General features: G+C 42.9%; 1 protein-coding gene across 2 annotated transcripts; it reads left to right on the top strand.

Annotated features, from left to right (window-relative positions):
* The first annotated feature begins 929 nt into the window (after positions 1 to 929).
* Positions 930 to 15,902, top strand: klf3 (Kruppel like factor 3 (basic)). Of its 2 annotated transcripts, XM_069168035.1 has the most exons (6): positions 930 to 1,174; positions 9,117 to 9,177; positions 9,647 to 10,190; positions 11,361 to 11,508; positions 13,518 to 13,684; positions 13,783 to 15,902. In XM_069168035.1, the coding sequence occupies exons 2-6, from the start codon at positions 9,136 to 9,138 to the stop codon at positions 13,962 to 13,964; spliced, it is 1,083 nt and encodes a 360-aa protein (XP_069024136.1). In that variant the 5' UTR covers positions 930 to 1,174; positions 9,117 to 9,135; the 3' UTR covers positions 13,965 to 15,902. The 2 variants fall into 2 exon arrangements, with proteins under 2 accessions (XP_069024136.1, XP_069024135.1); XM_069168034.1 differs by lacking the exon at positions 930 to 1,174 and having other exon boundaries at positions 9,097 to 9,177.
* Positions 15,903 to 16,025: the final 123 nt, after the last annotated feature.

The following is a 16,025-nucleotide window of genomic DNA, read 5'->3' as shown; positions in this document are numbered from 1 at the left end:
CGAAGGGAACTCAGACATTTCACTGGTTTTTATTAACCTTACGTCTTTATTGCTTTACAAATTTGCTGACACTGATTTTCTTTAGCCTGGAAGTTTATGTCGTAAAATGGTCTTGGATCAGGGCTACCTCGTCATATGTTCAATTTATGACCCAAAGCAATGTGCTGAAAGTTGGGTGTTGATTCTCAACGGGTTCAGTAATGGCATAAACGCTTTCACTTTACATGGAGTCATTTAATTCAGTGTAAATGCAGAAAATATTGTTCAATGGGTCTTTAACTAGAAAAGTTGTGTGAAGCATAATTTTTGTTGCAATGGTTACCTGCAGTTAAACGCACCAGGGGCACAGTTTTAGATCAGTAGTTCGTAGCATCATCTTCCTCCTTCTACACACACACACACACACACACACACACACACACACACACACATGTATGTCTAATGCTGTTAAATTCTTGTTCACATTGTTTAGGTTTCATTTCTAATATCTGCAACCGAAGCAAAAAAAATCGATCCAAAAGTTCCAGTTATGATAATTCATTTTACAGCAGAAAATGCTTACATTTATTTTATTATTTATTTATTTCATTTTATTTTATTTTATTTGAATGTCAATATATCTAATATTTATGTATCGTATAAGATATAGGCTATTCATATTGTTTCCACTTATGTTACGGCTATGCTCTGAAAACACCATTCAGGTTAGTCGGTGTTAAGTCATAAGTTTGATTTATGTAAAATTAGGCACATTCATGTCACTAAAGGCCTGTACAGTTCCAACTGGTTGTCTACTCCAAGTTTAAAATGAAACCTATCACACACACACGCACACACTGGACCACCCCGCCCCGGTCCCGCCCCGGTCCCGCCTAGCGGCCCAACAGACAGTGGATCATGTGACACCAGCAGTTTCTGAGGCAGAGCCGCTCAGTCACACAGAGGAGAGAGGGGAGTTTCGTAACTTGGGGAAGTTTTGTGGAGCCATCGATCACCGGGCCGTCTTGTTTTCTCTGAGCCTGATGTCAGTGACACAGCGGAGGTTCGTCTGCGTCACTTTTTCACCGGAGTTTCTACATTGAGAAGGAGACTGTGGCTTTCTGTGTCGTTAAGCAAGGCAGCTGTGAAACTACCGTCTCTCCTGCAGGAATAGACTGTAAACTCCGTCTGAGAAGTAAGTGTGACACTGTGATCTGCCTGTAAAGCCCCTGCAGCCTCAGTGCAGTGTGTCCGGGCCGCTTGAGTCGCAGGACTCCGGCACGCTGCTCCCGTGTCCTCTCGGATGTGTTTGCGGCGAAGCCTCTAATTGCAACGTGGTCTTTTTAAAAGTCTGATGTGGTCGTAGATGTGTTGTGTTACAGCAAAAATGTATCACAGGAGAAAGAAGTCCATAAATTCAGAGCTGTGGGTTCGGTTTAATGAAATCAGCCTGCTTGTGTGTCATTTATTTAATTAGTTAATTACTCAGAGTTGTTTTTATGTCTTCGTTTTTCTCTGTTAGCTGTGTCCGGGAATCAACAGGTTTTTAAATATTTCATCCTCTAGAAATGAAGAAAATGAGCGTCAAATGTTACATTTATTGACTGGATGATTAAGGATCTTAACTCTGGTTGATAACTTACGTAACCAGGTTATACGGCAGCAGAGACAAAGCTATTTTTAGCCTTTAGAGTCTTATAAAGAACATGCTGTTGTTAATTAAAACAAGGTTTATTCTTTATTTATTTTTCCACTAATCATTACATTCAACAACATGTGACCGTTATTGTGGGACACATTTTTTTTGTCCAGACGTAGATTTGATTAAATATATTAATATTGGTGAAATCACTGAGCGACTGGAAATTATTTTTTCACTTTGTTTAGTCCCATAAATGTCAGAAAATTGGGAAAATGCTCATTACAAGTTCTGATTTGATTAATTATCTCAAAAAAAATGTTGGGCTACATTTAAAAGTCTGTAAAACACACTGAAGCAGCAACATTTCACGTTTGAGAAGCATTTGACATGTTTGCTTGGCGGAACAAGTGAAATGACTCCTTGATTATCAGAATCTGGTGTAGCGACAAAAAAAATGTCCCCTTGTGGGATTAATAAAGCAACTATCTATCTATCAATCTAATTACTGCAGATTTTTGGGTTACATGACTCATCGATTCATGGATCAGGTTGTCAGGCAGTCAGTAAAAGTTGATGGTGATACAGAATCAAACAATGGTGTGAGAATTGACCCTGAGTGTTGGCTGTGCGCTGTGAGAGCTGAGTGTGGTGTGACACATAAAGAGTGTATGACAGGTGTGTGTGTGTGTGTGTGTGTGTGTGTGTGTGTGTGTGTGTGTGTGTGTGTGTGTGAGAGATGGAGTGGAGAAAAAGAGAGCAATGGATTCAAAGAGTCACACCTGAGCTGTTTTCTCTGTATCCTCTCGTTTCACTGCATCCTTTACAGTCAACATCTCTTTCTCTGCTCCTGTGTGTGTGTGTGTGTGTGTGTGTGTGTGTGTGTGTGTGTGTGTGTGTGTGTTCTCCGTCTCTGTCTCTCCCTATTTCCTGTGCTTTGTTTCAAGGCTGAGGCTTGCGTCACACATTCCACTTGGCATATGAAGCCCTTATCCTGTTTAGAGCCTGGAGTGGGAGAGAAAGAGGGAGAAAGAAGGGAGGAGAGAGGGATGTGGGGGGTGGACGGGAGGAACTAGGGCAACGTCCCTCTCCCCTTCTCGCTGCCTCTTTGTCTTGAGTTTTTGTCTCACGCCAGAGAAGTAAATAACGACAAAGATGACTTGTCTCACTTTTTATTTCTTTCTTTCTTATTTATTTAACAATTAACATCAGGGCAGCGCACGCACACACGCCCCAAATACCCCACCCATCCCTACGCCTCTTTTCCTGAATCAACATGCTGATGTTATCTGGTGGAACAAAATGCGCAAGACTGTGCGCACACACACACACGCACACACACACACACACACACACACACACACACACGCACACACACACACACACACACACACACACCGACTGCTCAAAGGGCATCTCAAAGGGAACATTGGGGCTAAACATTAAACTCCTGGATGCTGAGTAGTTGGTGATTCTCCATGAAAAGTTTAGGATATCAGAACACCATGCTCTGCAGACAGCCATAAACTTAAAAAGCTGTAACTAGTTACACAACCTCATATGCGTGCAAAGCACACACACTTTGTTGTGCAGTATGTGTGAGCGTCTTACCGCTTTTAAACCACTGGATTGAGCCACTCTGACTGCGTAGCTCTGTCTTACTGCCTCCCCCCTCCCCATGTTTGAGGTTCATTGAAGTTTTGTCATATTTTGGTCGAAACCCACTTAGTTTTCTTCCCCGTTTCTGTCTCGGCCTTGTTCTTTCCACTTCCATTTTGACATAGTTTGGTCACAGCGGCTGTTTTCTTTGCCCTTTCTCTCCTTCCATTCCCCCTTTCTCTCCTCTCATTCTTCGGGTAGGGAGGTTCAGTGTGTGTGTGCGTGTGTGTGTGGGAGGGGGGGGGGGGGGTCAGACAGGAAACCGCAGGCCCCCTGCAGCAGCACCCCCCATTTGGCTTCACTCTCCTCTTCCTCCTCCTCCTCCTCCTCCTCTTCTTTACACCCCCTGACCCATCATGCAGTGTGGAAATAATAACAGTCAGACTAAACTCTCAGGGCTTCCGCTTCTCTCCTTCTCCTCTCTGGCAGCGTTGCTCTGTTCTCTCCTTCCTTCTGTCCTCAGTTGTCTGGAAAGCCTCAAAACGTTGCGCACTTTGACAAGTTAGACTCGAGGTGCGTGCATGTGTGTGCGTCTTGGTCAGTGTTTTAGCCATATGACGACGCCGATGTGTCTTTAAATGTGTGTATCCACCATTTGAATGTGTGGATGTGTGTGTGTGATGATGGATCCTGTTTCCTCTCCCCTGCTGATGGCCCCCTCTGGCTTCCCCCAAGGTCTGCAGGCCTGCAGCCTCACAGTCTGCTGGAGAGGAGCTGAGAGGGGCTACGTGCCTGTACATGTGTGTTTAAGTGTGTGTGTGTGTGTGTGTGTGTGTGTGTGTGTGTGTGTGTGTGTGTTTGGGGACGTAAAAAGGACGGGAGGAGTGGGCTGTGCAGCTCAGATGAGGGAATGAGAAGCCAAAATAAGACGATATGGGGCTTCAGTAAGGGCCTCAAAGTGAGAGGAGTCAAAGTCAGGGCATGTGCAGCGTTATGAGAGGAGTCAGGAGGAGGAAGTGAGGTAAGGGGTTGAAATAAGGGAGCAGAGAGGTACACTTGGGGGTGAGAGCCTTAAAGAACGAGTGATTTTGAATGAGTAAAGGGCAACAGAAGAAGTGTGAAGCAATAAGAAACTACACAGGAGCAGAGGTGAGAGCAAGGAGAAGACAATTGTTGGAATATTAGCTCACCGCCTGGATAAGTCATGCTACCAAGATCTTAAATTAGGGCTAATCAGTGTATTTCTTAAGGAGTGTGAACAGGTACCAAAGTATGAGTCAAGCTGCAGCATGTGCATGAAGTTCTATACTGCGAGAAATGAAGTGTGTCGGTGTTTGAGTGCTGTTTGAGCCGGGCGGTCTGCGATCAAAATGTCAGTCATGACATAAAACAGCACAGGACTGACAGAAGGTAAGACTGACAAGAAAAAAGAGGTGGTATAGAAAAGTACGAGTCAGAGGAAGGGAACTTCAGACTGTGTGTGTGTGTGTGTGTGTGTGTGTGTGTGTGTGTGTGTGTGTGTGTGTGTGTGTGTGTTGCGTCGTGTTCTTGGACAAAGCTGTTGTCTGGAGGTTTCTGGTCTCTCTGGTGATCTCATCATCTCCAGCCTGTTGCCATTAGAGCATGTGTGTGCGTGCAGGCCTGTGTGTGTCTGTAATAATTTAGCCCTTTAGTGATTTAGTGTGTGTATTCTGCCGAGCTAGCAGAAACTTAGTGTGCGGCTGTTAGTGTGTTTAAGTATGTGTGTGTGTGTGGTTGAGTCGGTAGTCAGAGACTCCAAGCCACAATATTTTCCCCTTCAGTCATGTTGTTTTATATCATTCATAGAGAGGGGGAGAAAAAGAGTGTGCGGTTCAGATAAATACAGTAGTTAAGACGTGAGTGATCGCTGAGGAGCGAGCGAATAAGAGGTGAAGAAGAAGATCTTGAGTCTGGGGGTGGAGACAGATAGCGGGAGAGGGGTGTAGGAAGTGTTTGCTGAGTGGGTTGGAGTTGAGTACACAGTAGCTCTACTGACCTCGACGAACAATATTTGCAGACATGCACAAACACACACCCACTTGTAGAGCGCACAGGGAGGAAAATACTCCTCAACAGTTTGCGTAGGTCTATTTTTTTTTTTTTTTTTTACTGTACAGGTGCAGCATACACCGCCTCCTTCACTGCACGGTGTGTTTCTCTTCAGCAGCTCTCTGATGTCTATCTCGTAGAAGGAAATTGTTGCCCTCCAGCTGACCAGTTTGACTCATTATGCAACTCACTCTGTCAGAAGAGCAATCTAACTGGGGCTGCAGCAATCTCAATCAATATTAACAGTTTGGCGAATAGCTGTGATTCCCAACAGCGGTATGTGTACCACTCGGGGTACGCAAAGCACCACCTAGTAACACTAAAGAGTCTTGCTGAAAGGCCCAACAATTGTAGTCTAGCTTGCCAAAACATCCTCATTTCACCTCATTTTACAGACAGCAGCTGTTCCGTTCACACATCACATTGCAAAGATGTGAAAATTCATTGTTAATAATTTGAATATGTATGGTCCTGCACAGTGCGGTCGGGTGTTGGGACATCTTGTCCAACATAGTCACAGACAGACAACGCTCACGTCAGCTTGACGGTGTCGGATTTGCACTCCTCTGTCTCACAGGCTAGATGAATCAAATTCTGAAATATTCGTAAAAAAGCTGTTTCCATGCGCCTCCCCCTGCTCATTTTGAAGGATTTTTGTGAGAACTCAGATTATTTAATGTATTCTTTGGTTTTGAAACAATAGCTTCACGTGCTTGTTGTTGTTGTTGGTTGATGAAAAAAATTGCTGGTATCTGCACCGTGATGTGGTACATGGAAAACTTGGTTTAGTACAAAGTGGTACGTGGTCTGAAAAGTTTGGGAAGCTCTGGACTAAAAAAAAAAAAATACCAATTTAATTCTGGTGAATGCTGAAGCTCAAATGAATGTCTTCAAACGTCTCGTTTTGACCAACAAACATTTTAAATACAGCAGAGATATTGAGGCCATCGTCACATAAGAATAAAGGCAACAAATCCTCACAATAATACACATAATAATATAATAATAACATAATAAAATAGCAAATATTTGGTATTTTTGTATGTAGAAATTACTCGTATGATCAATCAATTATCAGAGTAGTTCAGAATAAAGTGAACAAGTGAATGACCTACATGTTGCCGCTCTAAATTCAACACTGAAACAAATTAATGAGCTCCAGCTGCAGATTGTCCTCTGGTCACTGAGGAAGATGCTGAGCAGCTAACTTAAATTTCTTTCCTGTGATTGTTTAAAGTTTGTGCGACTCATTGTATTTATTCTTTTATGAGACACCCTGAGGGAAAGTTTGTGTCCTGCTGTCACATGTCGTTCCGATACCTCTCTGCTCTCTGTTAATTTCCCTGGGTGGTAAACCCGACCACCTGGCACACACCTCACCTGCAGATTAAAACACACGACGTTAATCATTTGCTCGTGCTACTGTGTGGCCCAGATTTTTGTCACCATCAGCCAAAATTGCTCCGTGTCGGCTCAACCCAATGGCAGGAAGATTTAGTGCACTAATATATAAGCAGTCTATCTCTGTGTTCCAGATGTTATAAATGAGCTTCCCCTTGATGTGAACAGGCGTGTGACAGGTGAACCCAGAAGGGAGTGGTATGTTCCCGTGGCTGCATCTATTCTTTCGAGGGATGAAGCTCTGTGTGAGATCTGCAGTGGTGTGCCACAGATTTTGTAAGAGATGAACTCGGATAACTGACGTGATGAAAGCCTCGGAACGTGTGTTCAACAGTATGTTCATGTTCGGAGAATAAGCCACGTGTGACTGCAAAAATCCCCCTCCAGCTGTGAAGAGCCAAAGTCAAAAGATAATGAGCTTTTATTGTATTTCAGAAGTTAAAGGAGAATCTGAGTCACTCATGGCTGGGAATATTTCTACTCAATTAATTTTGAGTTGTTTTGTCTTGTGTGCACCACCATATTTACCTAGTTTGTAACTCACTCGTAAACTCATATGTTTCTGTTTATCAGGCTGCAGAGCTCCAAAATGGGGGAAATGTTTGGTCATTTTCAGATTAGTTCTGCACATCTGCCAACCTGACACCTTCAGTAATGGAAAGTAATGACAGCAGCAGTGTAAAAAACATTGATGTCGCACTTAATTGCAGTGATTCTACACTTTTAGTACATGTGCTTGCTGCATTGCTGTTTAAGTAGCTGAAGGAAAAACTTTTAGATACGAACACGGGTGCAAATTTTGTGGACTTTCTTGATGTCTGCTGAGTTTTCAAGCCCCAAACAGCCTTTTGTACATATTTAATTAATTTTTTTCTACAATGAAAATACCTGTGTGTACATTGAAGTGGTTCCCTGTCTTTTTCCCGTTTCATGATCTGTCTGTTTGTGCTTCATACTTGCTCTTATTGTCACCTCTGTCATTTAACAACCACAGCAGAACAACTGTGGTTGACCTCCAGGTGAACTACAATACAATACAAACCCGGATTAGACACACACGCACGCACGCACGCATGCACGCGTGCACATGCACATGCACACGCACACACACACACACACACACACACACACACACACACACACACACACACACACACACACACAGCTCCTACCTGACTGTTAGCTCTTTGTTTCTTTGGAGCCGGGCAGAGGGTGAGGCCGCAGTCGTCATGTTCACACCCTTCCTGACCCAGCTAGCAAGCATCCTGCTCCCCTACTGGTCTGCTCCCCATCTGGACTTTATGTGTCTGTATTTCTGTATGTGTGTGTGTGCTTGGGCATGATGACTTGTGTTCTTGCCCATTTGTTAATAATTAAAGGCTAACTTGTCTCCAGACTGTGGACTTTAATCAGGTCACAGACACACACAGACTCCCTCAGGGTACATTCTTTGACAGTTCATGTTGCCTTAATGCTCCACTGAACACACACACACACACACACACACACACACACACACACACACACACACACACACACAAAATGAACAACACTCATTAAGGTACAAATACAGTCATCCTGCAGCCAGCTGCACCTGGCCATTCAAAGCCAAGGTAACTGGAACCACCTTTGAAAGCCCCAAACCTTCGTTCAAACACGTGCGTGTGTGTGTGTGTGTGTGTGTGTGTGTTTCAGATGTGATGTGTGATGCATCACTGTCTTGTCTTTGACACTGAAGCTGGTTGTAGTCTGCGGCACTTTGAAGTCATATAGAGCATTTTATGAGTGACGTGTCTTGTCAAAGCACGTCCACACTGTTAGCTGTCAAACAGACTATACATGTTTACAAATGTGGCAGGAAATTAAAGGGGAAGAGGAGATGTGTAAAATCTGACAGAAAAATTATGTATTAGGCTGTTGTCTGAATGGATTTACAGGATGAGGTGGAGCATGCTCTCTGCAAACACACGCACACCGCAGGCACTTGACAGGCACCTATACTTAGGCACCTATACTTAGGTGCCTGTCAAGTCTTTCTACTTTATGTAATATACTTTTCATCTCTTCACAAGATATGTGTGTGTGTTTTGTGTACGAGGGTTTGTATGTTTGGTACTGGATTTTTGTTTTTTCTATTTATGATCTGGGGGCTGATTACCTGCAGATCAAGCACTTTAACTATTAATACTTAAAGTACATTTTGCTCATAATTCTTGTGTATTTTCAAAATATTTCTTCATTGTCTTATTGTGTTTCATTTTGGGAAATGATCTGAGTGCTTCCTCCTCTGATGGTGATGGATCAAACTAGTGAACTACAAAGTAAATTAAATGGTGAATGACTCTTAATGGTGTGAGCTGAGTGTGTAAATGTTGTTGTTGTTGTTGTTGTGTATTAACCGTGTGCTAATGTGTCTTTTATTTTGTAGGAGCCTGGCCTTTGCAGCCATGCTGATGTATGATTACCCTCTGAAGACAGACATGGAGACGGTAAGGCACATGTGTTTGTGTAAATTAAGCTTTGGGTGCTTGTGTGTGTGTTTTTGTGAGCTCCCATCATGCCTGAACATGTTGATGCTGTACAGTTATTCTGACCTCCACACACACACAAACACCTACACACACTCCCGCTACGTGTCTAGACAGACTGGTTCCCACATTCCTGCTCTTCCTGGACAAACAGGCTGCTGTGCAGTGGACATTTGCATACAATGGCTGCATGCACTGCCAGGCAGCGGGCTAATGAACACACTCAGGCTAAACTCTGAGACATAACAGTTATCTGCTCCCTAACAGAACTGTGGGATTACATTTTTTTGGCTAGCTTTACTTGTTTGTGTGACAGAAACATGTTTTCCCTGTTATTCAAAGCAGAATGGAAATTTTTAACTCCCCCCCCCCTCTTTTGTCTCCCCTCGCTGCTTCCCTCTCCTGCCTCCTCTCTTCCTCCCTCTCACAGTCATTCTACTCTTCGTTGGTGAAAACCCCAGAACCGTACGGAGTCATCTTCCCCCATCCCGCCCCGCTCTACCGAATGCACATGCACGCCTTCGCCCAGTCTCACACCCCCACCCACCATACACACACCCAGCTGGAGCCCGTGGACCTGTCAGTCAGCAAGCGCTCCTCTTCCACCTCCTCTTCCTCCTCCCCTGCCTGCTCCTCTGCCCCCTCCCCGGCCTCCCCTCGGAGCACCCCTCCCTCCCCTTACAGCTCGGGGAGCCGCGCCTCCCCCCGCTGCTCACCCCCGCACTCCCAGCTGCGCTCCTCGCCCTCCCACACCCTCCCACCGCCCACTCCCTCACTCCCTTACCCCGCCATGATGGCTCCCCTGATCAGCTCCAGCTCCGGGGTCATCCAGGGGTCAGGGGTCATGATGTCCCCGGTCATGGTGCCTCTGTCGGTCCTCTACCCATCGCCTCTTCACCTGCACCAGTCGATAATGGTGAGCTCACCTGTCGCTGGTGAAGATGACCATCATCGAAGCCGGGAGCACAAAACAGGTGAGACCGCGTGTTTGGTTGTCGTCTGTGTGATACGTGTTTGTCTTCAGTTTAATTTCAATTGAACTGATTTGAGCTTCATTAACATAGCATACTCTTATTTCTGTCATGTTAGTTGAATCAAATACAGGATTTTTGTTTCTAATTTTTTTTCTTAAATGGACACTTTTTCTTTTTCTGAGAACGAGGAAGTGCTTTTCATTTCCTCTGTTCTTAGAATAAGATTCTTATTTCTTAGGGAAGCTTTTTTTTGGGTCTGTTTTCTGTGGTTAAGTGGAGGTCACTGAACTCCACATAGGTCACCATATCTCAGTCTTTGACCGGTGATAGAGACAGTTGACAGAGAGAAAGACAAAATGCCATAATACACTTGATCAGGGTTTGTTTGGAGTCGCCGTCCTTTGAAGGACTTTTATAGCAGCATGAAAACCATTATTCTCCAATAAAAAACATTGGTTCAATAATTTAGTGTTTTCCCACCACGATGTGGCTTAACTCAAGCGCACTCCATTCACCTTTTTGGACTTTGTATCAGACCAAAGTAGTGGTTATTAACTGGTAAAATCTTAACGGCTGAATATTGCGATTACATATATTGTTATTATTATTGTACATTTATTACCTTTTTTAAACTGTAAATTCCAAAGAAAAACTTTGCCAACATCTGTTTCATCTAATAAGATACAATTTTCAGTCTGTTTCAGTCTTCAGTCATTTATTATTGCACTGAAATTAGATTTTCAAGTAGTCAAACACCTGTCTGAGAAAACCTGTCATAAATGTTGAACCAATTGGACAGATTTATTTATTTATATAATAAAATATTAATACTTGGTGTCCATGTGTCAATACAATGCTGTATTTATTTTCCCAATGGTCTTAATTAATTGTTTCATGGCATTACTAAATCATCATCCTGTTAATCTAATATGGAAAATAAAATCCAGGAAAGTACGTGGCACTGGAGCGAGTAGAGTCGTGTCATGCGGTGGAAAAGCGACATTATAGGTCCAAAAAGAGTTGTTTTACTCTAAATTGCAACCTCATGGTGGCGCTAGAGAAGTCTTCTAGGGATCACCAACGTTGACTGGATTTATCCTCTTTTGACAAAATTAAAAGTGTTTTCATGTGAAAAAGTCTTGACCATACTGACCGCTCACATCTGCACAGGTCACTCCACGAAGCCCCTTGAACTGCGAGGTGACGTCCACGACCTGCACAAGCCAATCAAAACAGAGACTCGCCCTGAACTCGCTCACGACCCCCACAGCAGCTACGAGATGAAGTCCTCGGTCATCAGGATATCACACGAGTACGAGTGAGTAACGCAGCGAAACAGGATTTTAAACAAGTGTCACTGAGCTTCCTCTTTGACTTTATATGGAGACGCTAGTCAGAGACGTGCAGCCCCAGGATGATTTTTGATACGTCAGTGCAATGATATTGAGTGGAGGGAGGAAAACATTTATCTTTCTGATTCAGGCAGGAACAATTACCAATAAAGAGTGCTCAGAGGAATTTATTGGGAAAGCAAAGCGGCATGTAAAGTTTACTTCATGAATAACAAACTTCTCCAATTAAATTGTATTTGTATCTTAACCCCAAAAACGTTGTCTAAACAAGAAACTGTATAAAATGATCAATAAATATGATTTAAATCAAAAAATCTCATCAAAGGGTAAATCAATTATCTGACCAAACAGTCGGAGCCAGATTTTCCTTGTTTGATACAAACACAGCACTGAAAAGGTGTTAAAGGTTCTGCTGTTCTGGTGGCATCTGACACTGGACCCTGACCTGATGTCAGATGCTTGAGTCTGACCGCAGAGCTTTGTTTCATTGTTGTCCTCCAACTCTCTCTCCCCTTTATTTCTGGGAAGTTTTTAATTGCAGCGCAGGACATATTTCAAAGACAAAAAATGATTGCGGAGCAATACTTTTCAAACACAAAAAATATACACTCTCCACATTTGCTCAACATTACGGTGCGTCACAGCGTTTCACAGTTTCCTCAGTATGAAGTTTGTGACTGATTAGAAGTTAAGTTTAAGTCTTTAAATTCCAAAAAGAACACAGCACCTGGTAACACAACAAGTGTCATAAACACAATAACTCTTCTACAAGTGAGGTGTGGCACACTCTGCCATTCCTCTGCGGCGTCTTTTATTCTCGTTCTTCCTGTCCAGCCCATCAGCCACGCCTCATAATAGAAGCTTGTTACCTCGTATCCTCGTGTCCTCCTACAAAGTGAACGAGCTCATATCTGTAATCTTAATCCTGTCACCTCCCCTGTCCCTCTTCTTTCTTTTTCTTCCCCTCCCTCCTTCCTCACTCAGAAGCTTCCTGTAGGTTTTAGCGTTATTGTCGCTCCCTCTTTCTTGCCCTCATCCTCTCTTCCCCTCTTCCTCCTCTTCCCCCTCCTCCTCCTCCTCCTCACCTCCCATCTCCCACCTGTTTTATACCCCTGTGTTCCATCCTCTAAATAAATCAATGAAATAATTGAAGGTCGATTTCACATGTAATAGTCAGGTTTTTTTTTTGGCAGTTAGTTTGTGTGTAGATGGCCTTACTGTTGTCGTCAGGGTGACTGCTTTCACGGGCTGCTCTTGTCACCGGGCCAACAATGACATAATTAAACCCATAAGTAAAAAAATAGGGTACGTCTTTATCTGTCATCACCTCTCACCAAAACGCACACACGATCATTGTAAATATACTGTATCTATACAGTACATAGGTCAGGTGTGCTTGATGTGTATAAGTATGATGTGTGCATGTGCGCGCTCACGTGTGTCGCAGGGGAATTTCTGCACGTTCCTTAACGCAGAATTAATCTCTGTGAGATTTATATTTCAACACTCGACACCTGCTCTCAACTGCCACTTACGGACACACACAACTCCTTCTTCTCCTTTCTGAATGTCAAACTCGTTCTCCGATGTTGTTTTCTTTTTTTTTTAATCATATCATTTGGTGGATTGTCTACTCCTTCACAGTCTTTACTCTTCTAGAGATCATTTTTAGCTCTATGTGAGCAACGCAAAGATTAGCATCGAATTACAGTGAATGAATTGTTGAATGGTGTATAAAAACAAACATCAGAAATGACAGAGGTGTCAGGACAAAGCAAAGGCATGGTTGACTGGAAAAAGGCGGGAGGTGTTTTTCTACTTCCTGATGAGAAAAGTTGTTATTCAACTTGAAGATTTTAAGAACAAGGACACTGGTGTCCTCTGCTGGTCACATCAGACAAAGACCGATGAAGCACCAGCAGTTAACGTCTTTTTTTTTCCTTTTTCTTTTTTGTCCTCTATGTGTCTTTCTCAGGGGAAACAACCCATCAGTAATAGTTCATTCAGGCACAAAGCACCCTCTCCCGGCTGAATCTCCAGACTCTCTGAAAAAGCGGCGAATTCACCGCTGCGACTTCACCGGCTGCAACAAAGTGTACACCAAGAGCTCCCACCTCAAAGCACATCGCAGGACGCACACCGGTGAGAGCCTTCACTCGTACACAAGCTGCACTTTTCCAAACATGTGCACATCTTTAACATCCTTAACTCATCTTATTCTTTTTGTATTCTCTGTGCAGGGGAGAAACCCTACAAGTGCATGTGGGAAGGCTGCACGTGGAAGTTTGCCCGTTCAGATGAGCTGACGAGACACTTCCGCAAGCACACAGGAGTGAAACCGTTCCAGTGTCCCGACTGCGAACGCAGCTTCTCCCGCTCCGACCACCTGGCTTTGCACAAGAAACGCCACCTCCTAGTTTGAAACCCTCCACCGGGAAACTTGAAAGAGACTGTGCTTGGTTCGTTGTTGGACTGTACCACTTTGCTTCGAGGGGGATAGGTTAGAATAGCTGGCCTTTTTCCACATTGGACTCTGACAGGGAAATGTTCCTCAGGGTGCAAGTTTAGACCCTTCCACCTCATTAGCCTGAATACGAGCTGGTGTCAGCTCTCTGCAGATTTATCACCAGGTCATCCTGACATCCTGACAGAAATGTGGTGGCTGTGCAACGTCCAGACACTTCGTTTTAGAGGGGTTGCGGCGTCTCAGCCGGCCTGAGAGCAGCAACCTCTTGTGGCTGCAGAACCAAACTGCACCAACATCCGATCTGTTCAAGCCACACGGCATAACTCAAGCTTCTTTGTGCAACATCAGCTCTCACCTCTCTGCATGCATCCAAGTACAAACCGTGGACTTACATTCACACTCACACTTACATGGACATGCTATTCGCTAGCTAATTCAACAAAATGTGAAACTTTCCAGAATGTATCATATCACACCAACTGTGCATTGTGTCATACATACTGCGGCTTCTTTTATTTGTAATCAGCGCAGCTACCTTAGACGCTAACTCCTCCTTCATGTTCTGCCACACACACCTCATCTGCCTCTACAAGCTTACATCATGAAGTGATGTCAGGTAGCTAATGCTCGCTTTCTTTTGTACATACACAGCAAGACACGTGCATTCATTAAAAGCAGCTCCGCTTGTGTGCTCCTGGGTTTTTTTTAAAAGTGGGCACTGTGGATCTCTTTCATTGTTGGAGTGAAGTGTTTTTTTATGTTTTCATACAGAAATGTGAAAGTTGCTGCACAGGGGCATTATTGTATCAGAGATTAACAGACACCACTCGGCTGGTTTAAGGGTAGAAGCAATGAAACGTCTTACCGTTGTCTTATATCTTTTTTTATGTATCTATGAACTGTGTTTTGGTTTGCGATGTGACACAGTGGTAGCCTTTTTTTTTTTTTTTTTTTTTTTTTTTTTTTTTTTCTCACTGTATGACACTTTTATATGGGAAAAATACAAAGTGCAAAGCAGGGAAATTTGCGCCTAAAGTTTTATTTTTCAGGAGTAGTTGAATTATATTTCAGCTCATATTTAAGGATATGTGCTTTGGAAGAATAAAACAATTTATACTTTCTAAATATGTCAATATTCCCCTGTAATTCTCAGAGTTTAATCAAAGGTCATAGGATAAAACAAATATTCTGCTAATACAGCATTCACTTTTTAAATGCCTTTAAGATTTTACAACACAATGTTTTACAGCTTCCGGAGAACAAAATAGTTTTGTTAATAGCATCTTTGTACATCTTCAATGTGCACTTTATATCTCTATATATCTTTAAATACAGTATATAACATTCCCAAAAGCAAGCATTTAAATCACATCAGTTGTTTCTATTTGTAGATTCGCTGGTTGGTTCAATCACAACAACATTCATCAGGTGTCTTGGTTTGTCATTTTTCAATCATGCAATGCCAGAAGAAGGTGTGACCCTTTCATTCATTCACATGCACACATTCGCACGCACAAATACACACACCGAATGTAGCGGCTCAACTGATCTGCATTTGCTCCTGGATGCTCTGCGGTTTTTTGCTTGTATGTGTTTTTGTATCTCTGCAAATACAAGTTGTAATATATACATATATATAAATATATATATTTTATAATTGATTATTAGACTGAAAGGGCAATTAAAGGTTTTGTTTAAGCATGATTTTGATATTATACATTTCTACAATGTTGTGTTTATGATAAACCCTATCTCTTTTTAATCTAAACGTTGGCAATTCAAAGGGAACGTGTTAAACTGTGAACATATAACTGTACAGGTCTATTTGCAATTTTGCATTTTTAAACAGAATATTCATACCACTTAATAAACTTATTGGTAATATTTGCAGAATGGAGTGTTGTGTCTTCAATTCTGTGTATGTGTGTTCATGGAGTTGTAAATAATCGGAAGATAAGAACCAAGATTTGAATCACTGATCAAATGTTGAAAGGTTTATGGTGCAAAATCATCAGT

Source organism: Embiotoca jacksoni, unplaced genomic scaffold (genome assembly GCF_022577435.1).
Source record: "Embiotoca jacksoni isolate LCO1_2020_lvr unplaced genomic scaffold, fEmbJac1.0.p SCAF_4, whole genome shotgun sequence".
Classification (NCBI taxonomy): Eukaryota; Metazoa; Chordata; class Actinopteri; family Embiotocidae; genus Embiotoca; species Embiotoca jacksoni.
Note: the sequence above shows the minus strand (reverse complement) of the source record. Positions and strands in the feature narration are given on the sequence as shown.

Coding starts and splice junctions, on each gene's coding strand:
- klf3 (XM_069168034.1), top strand. CDS start 9,097: ATGTGTCTTTTATTTTGTAGGAGCCTGGCCTTTGCAGCCATGCTGATG. Junction 9,178..9,646: donor TGAAGACAGACATGGAGACG/GTAAGGCACATG, acceptor TCCCTCTCACAG/TCATTCTACTCTTCGTTGGT. Junction 11,509..13,517: donor AGGATATCACACGAGTACGA/GTGAGTAACGCA, acceptor TGTCTTTCTCAG/GGGAAACAACCCATCAGTAA.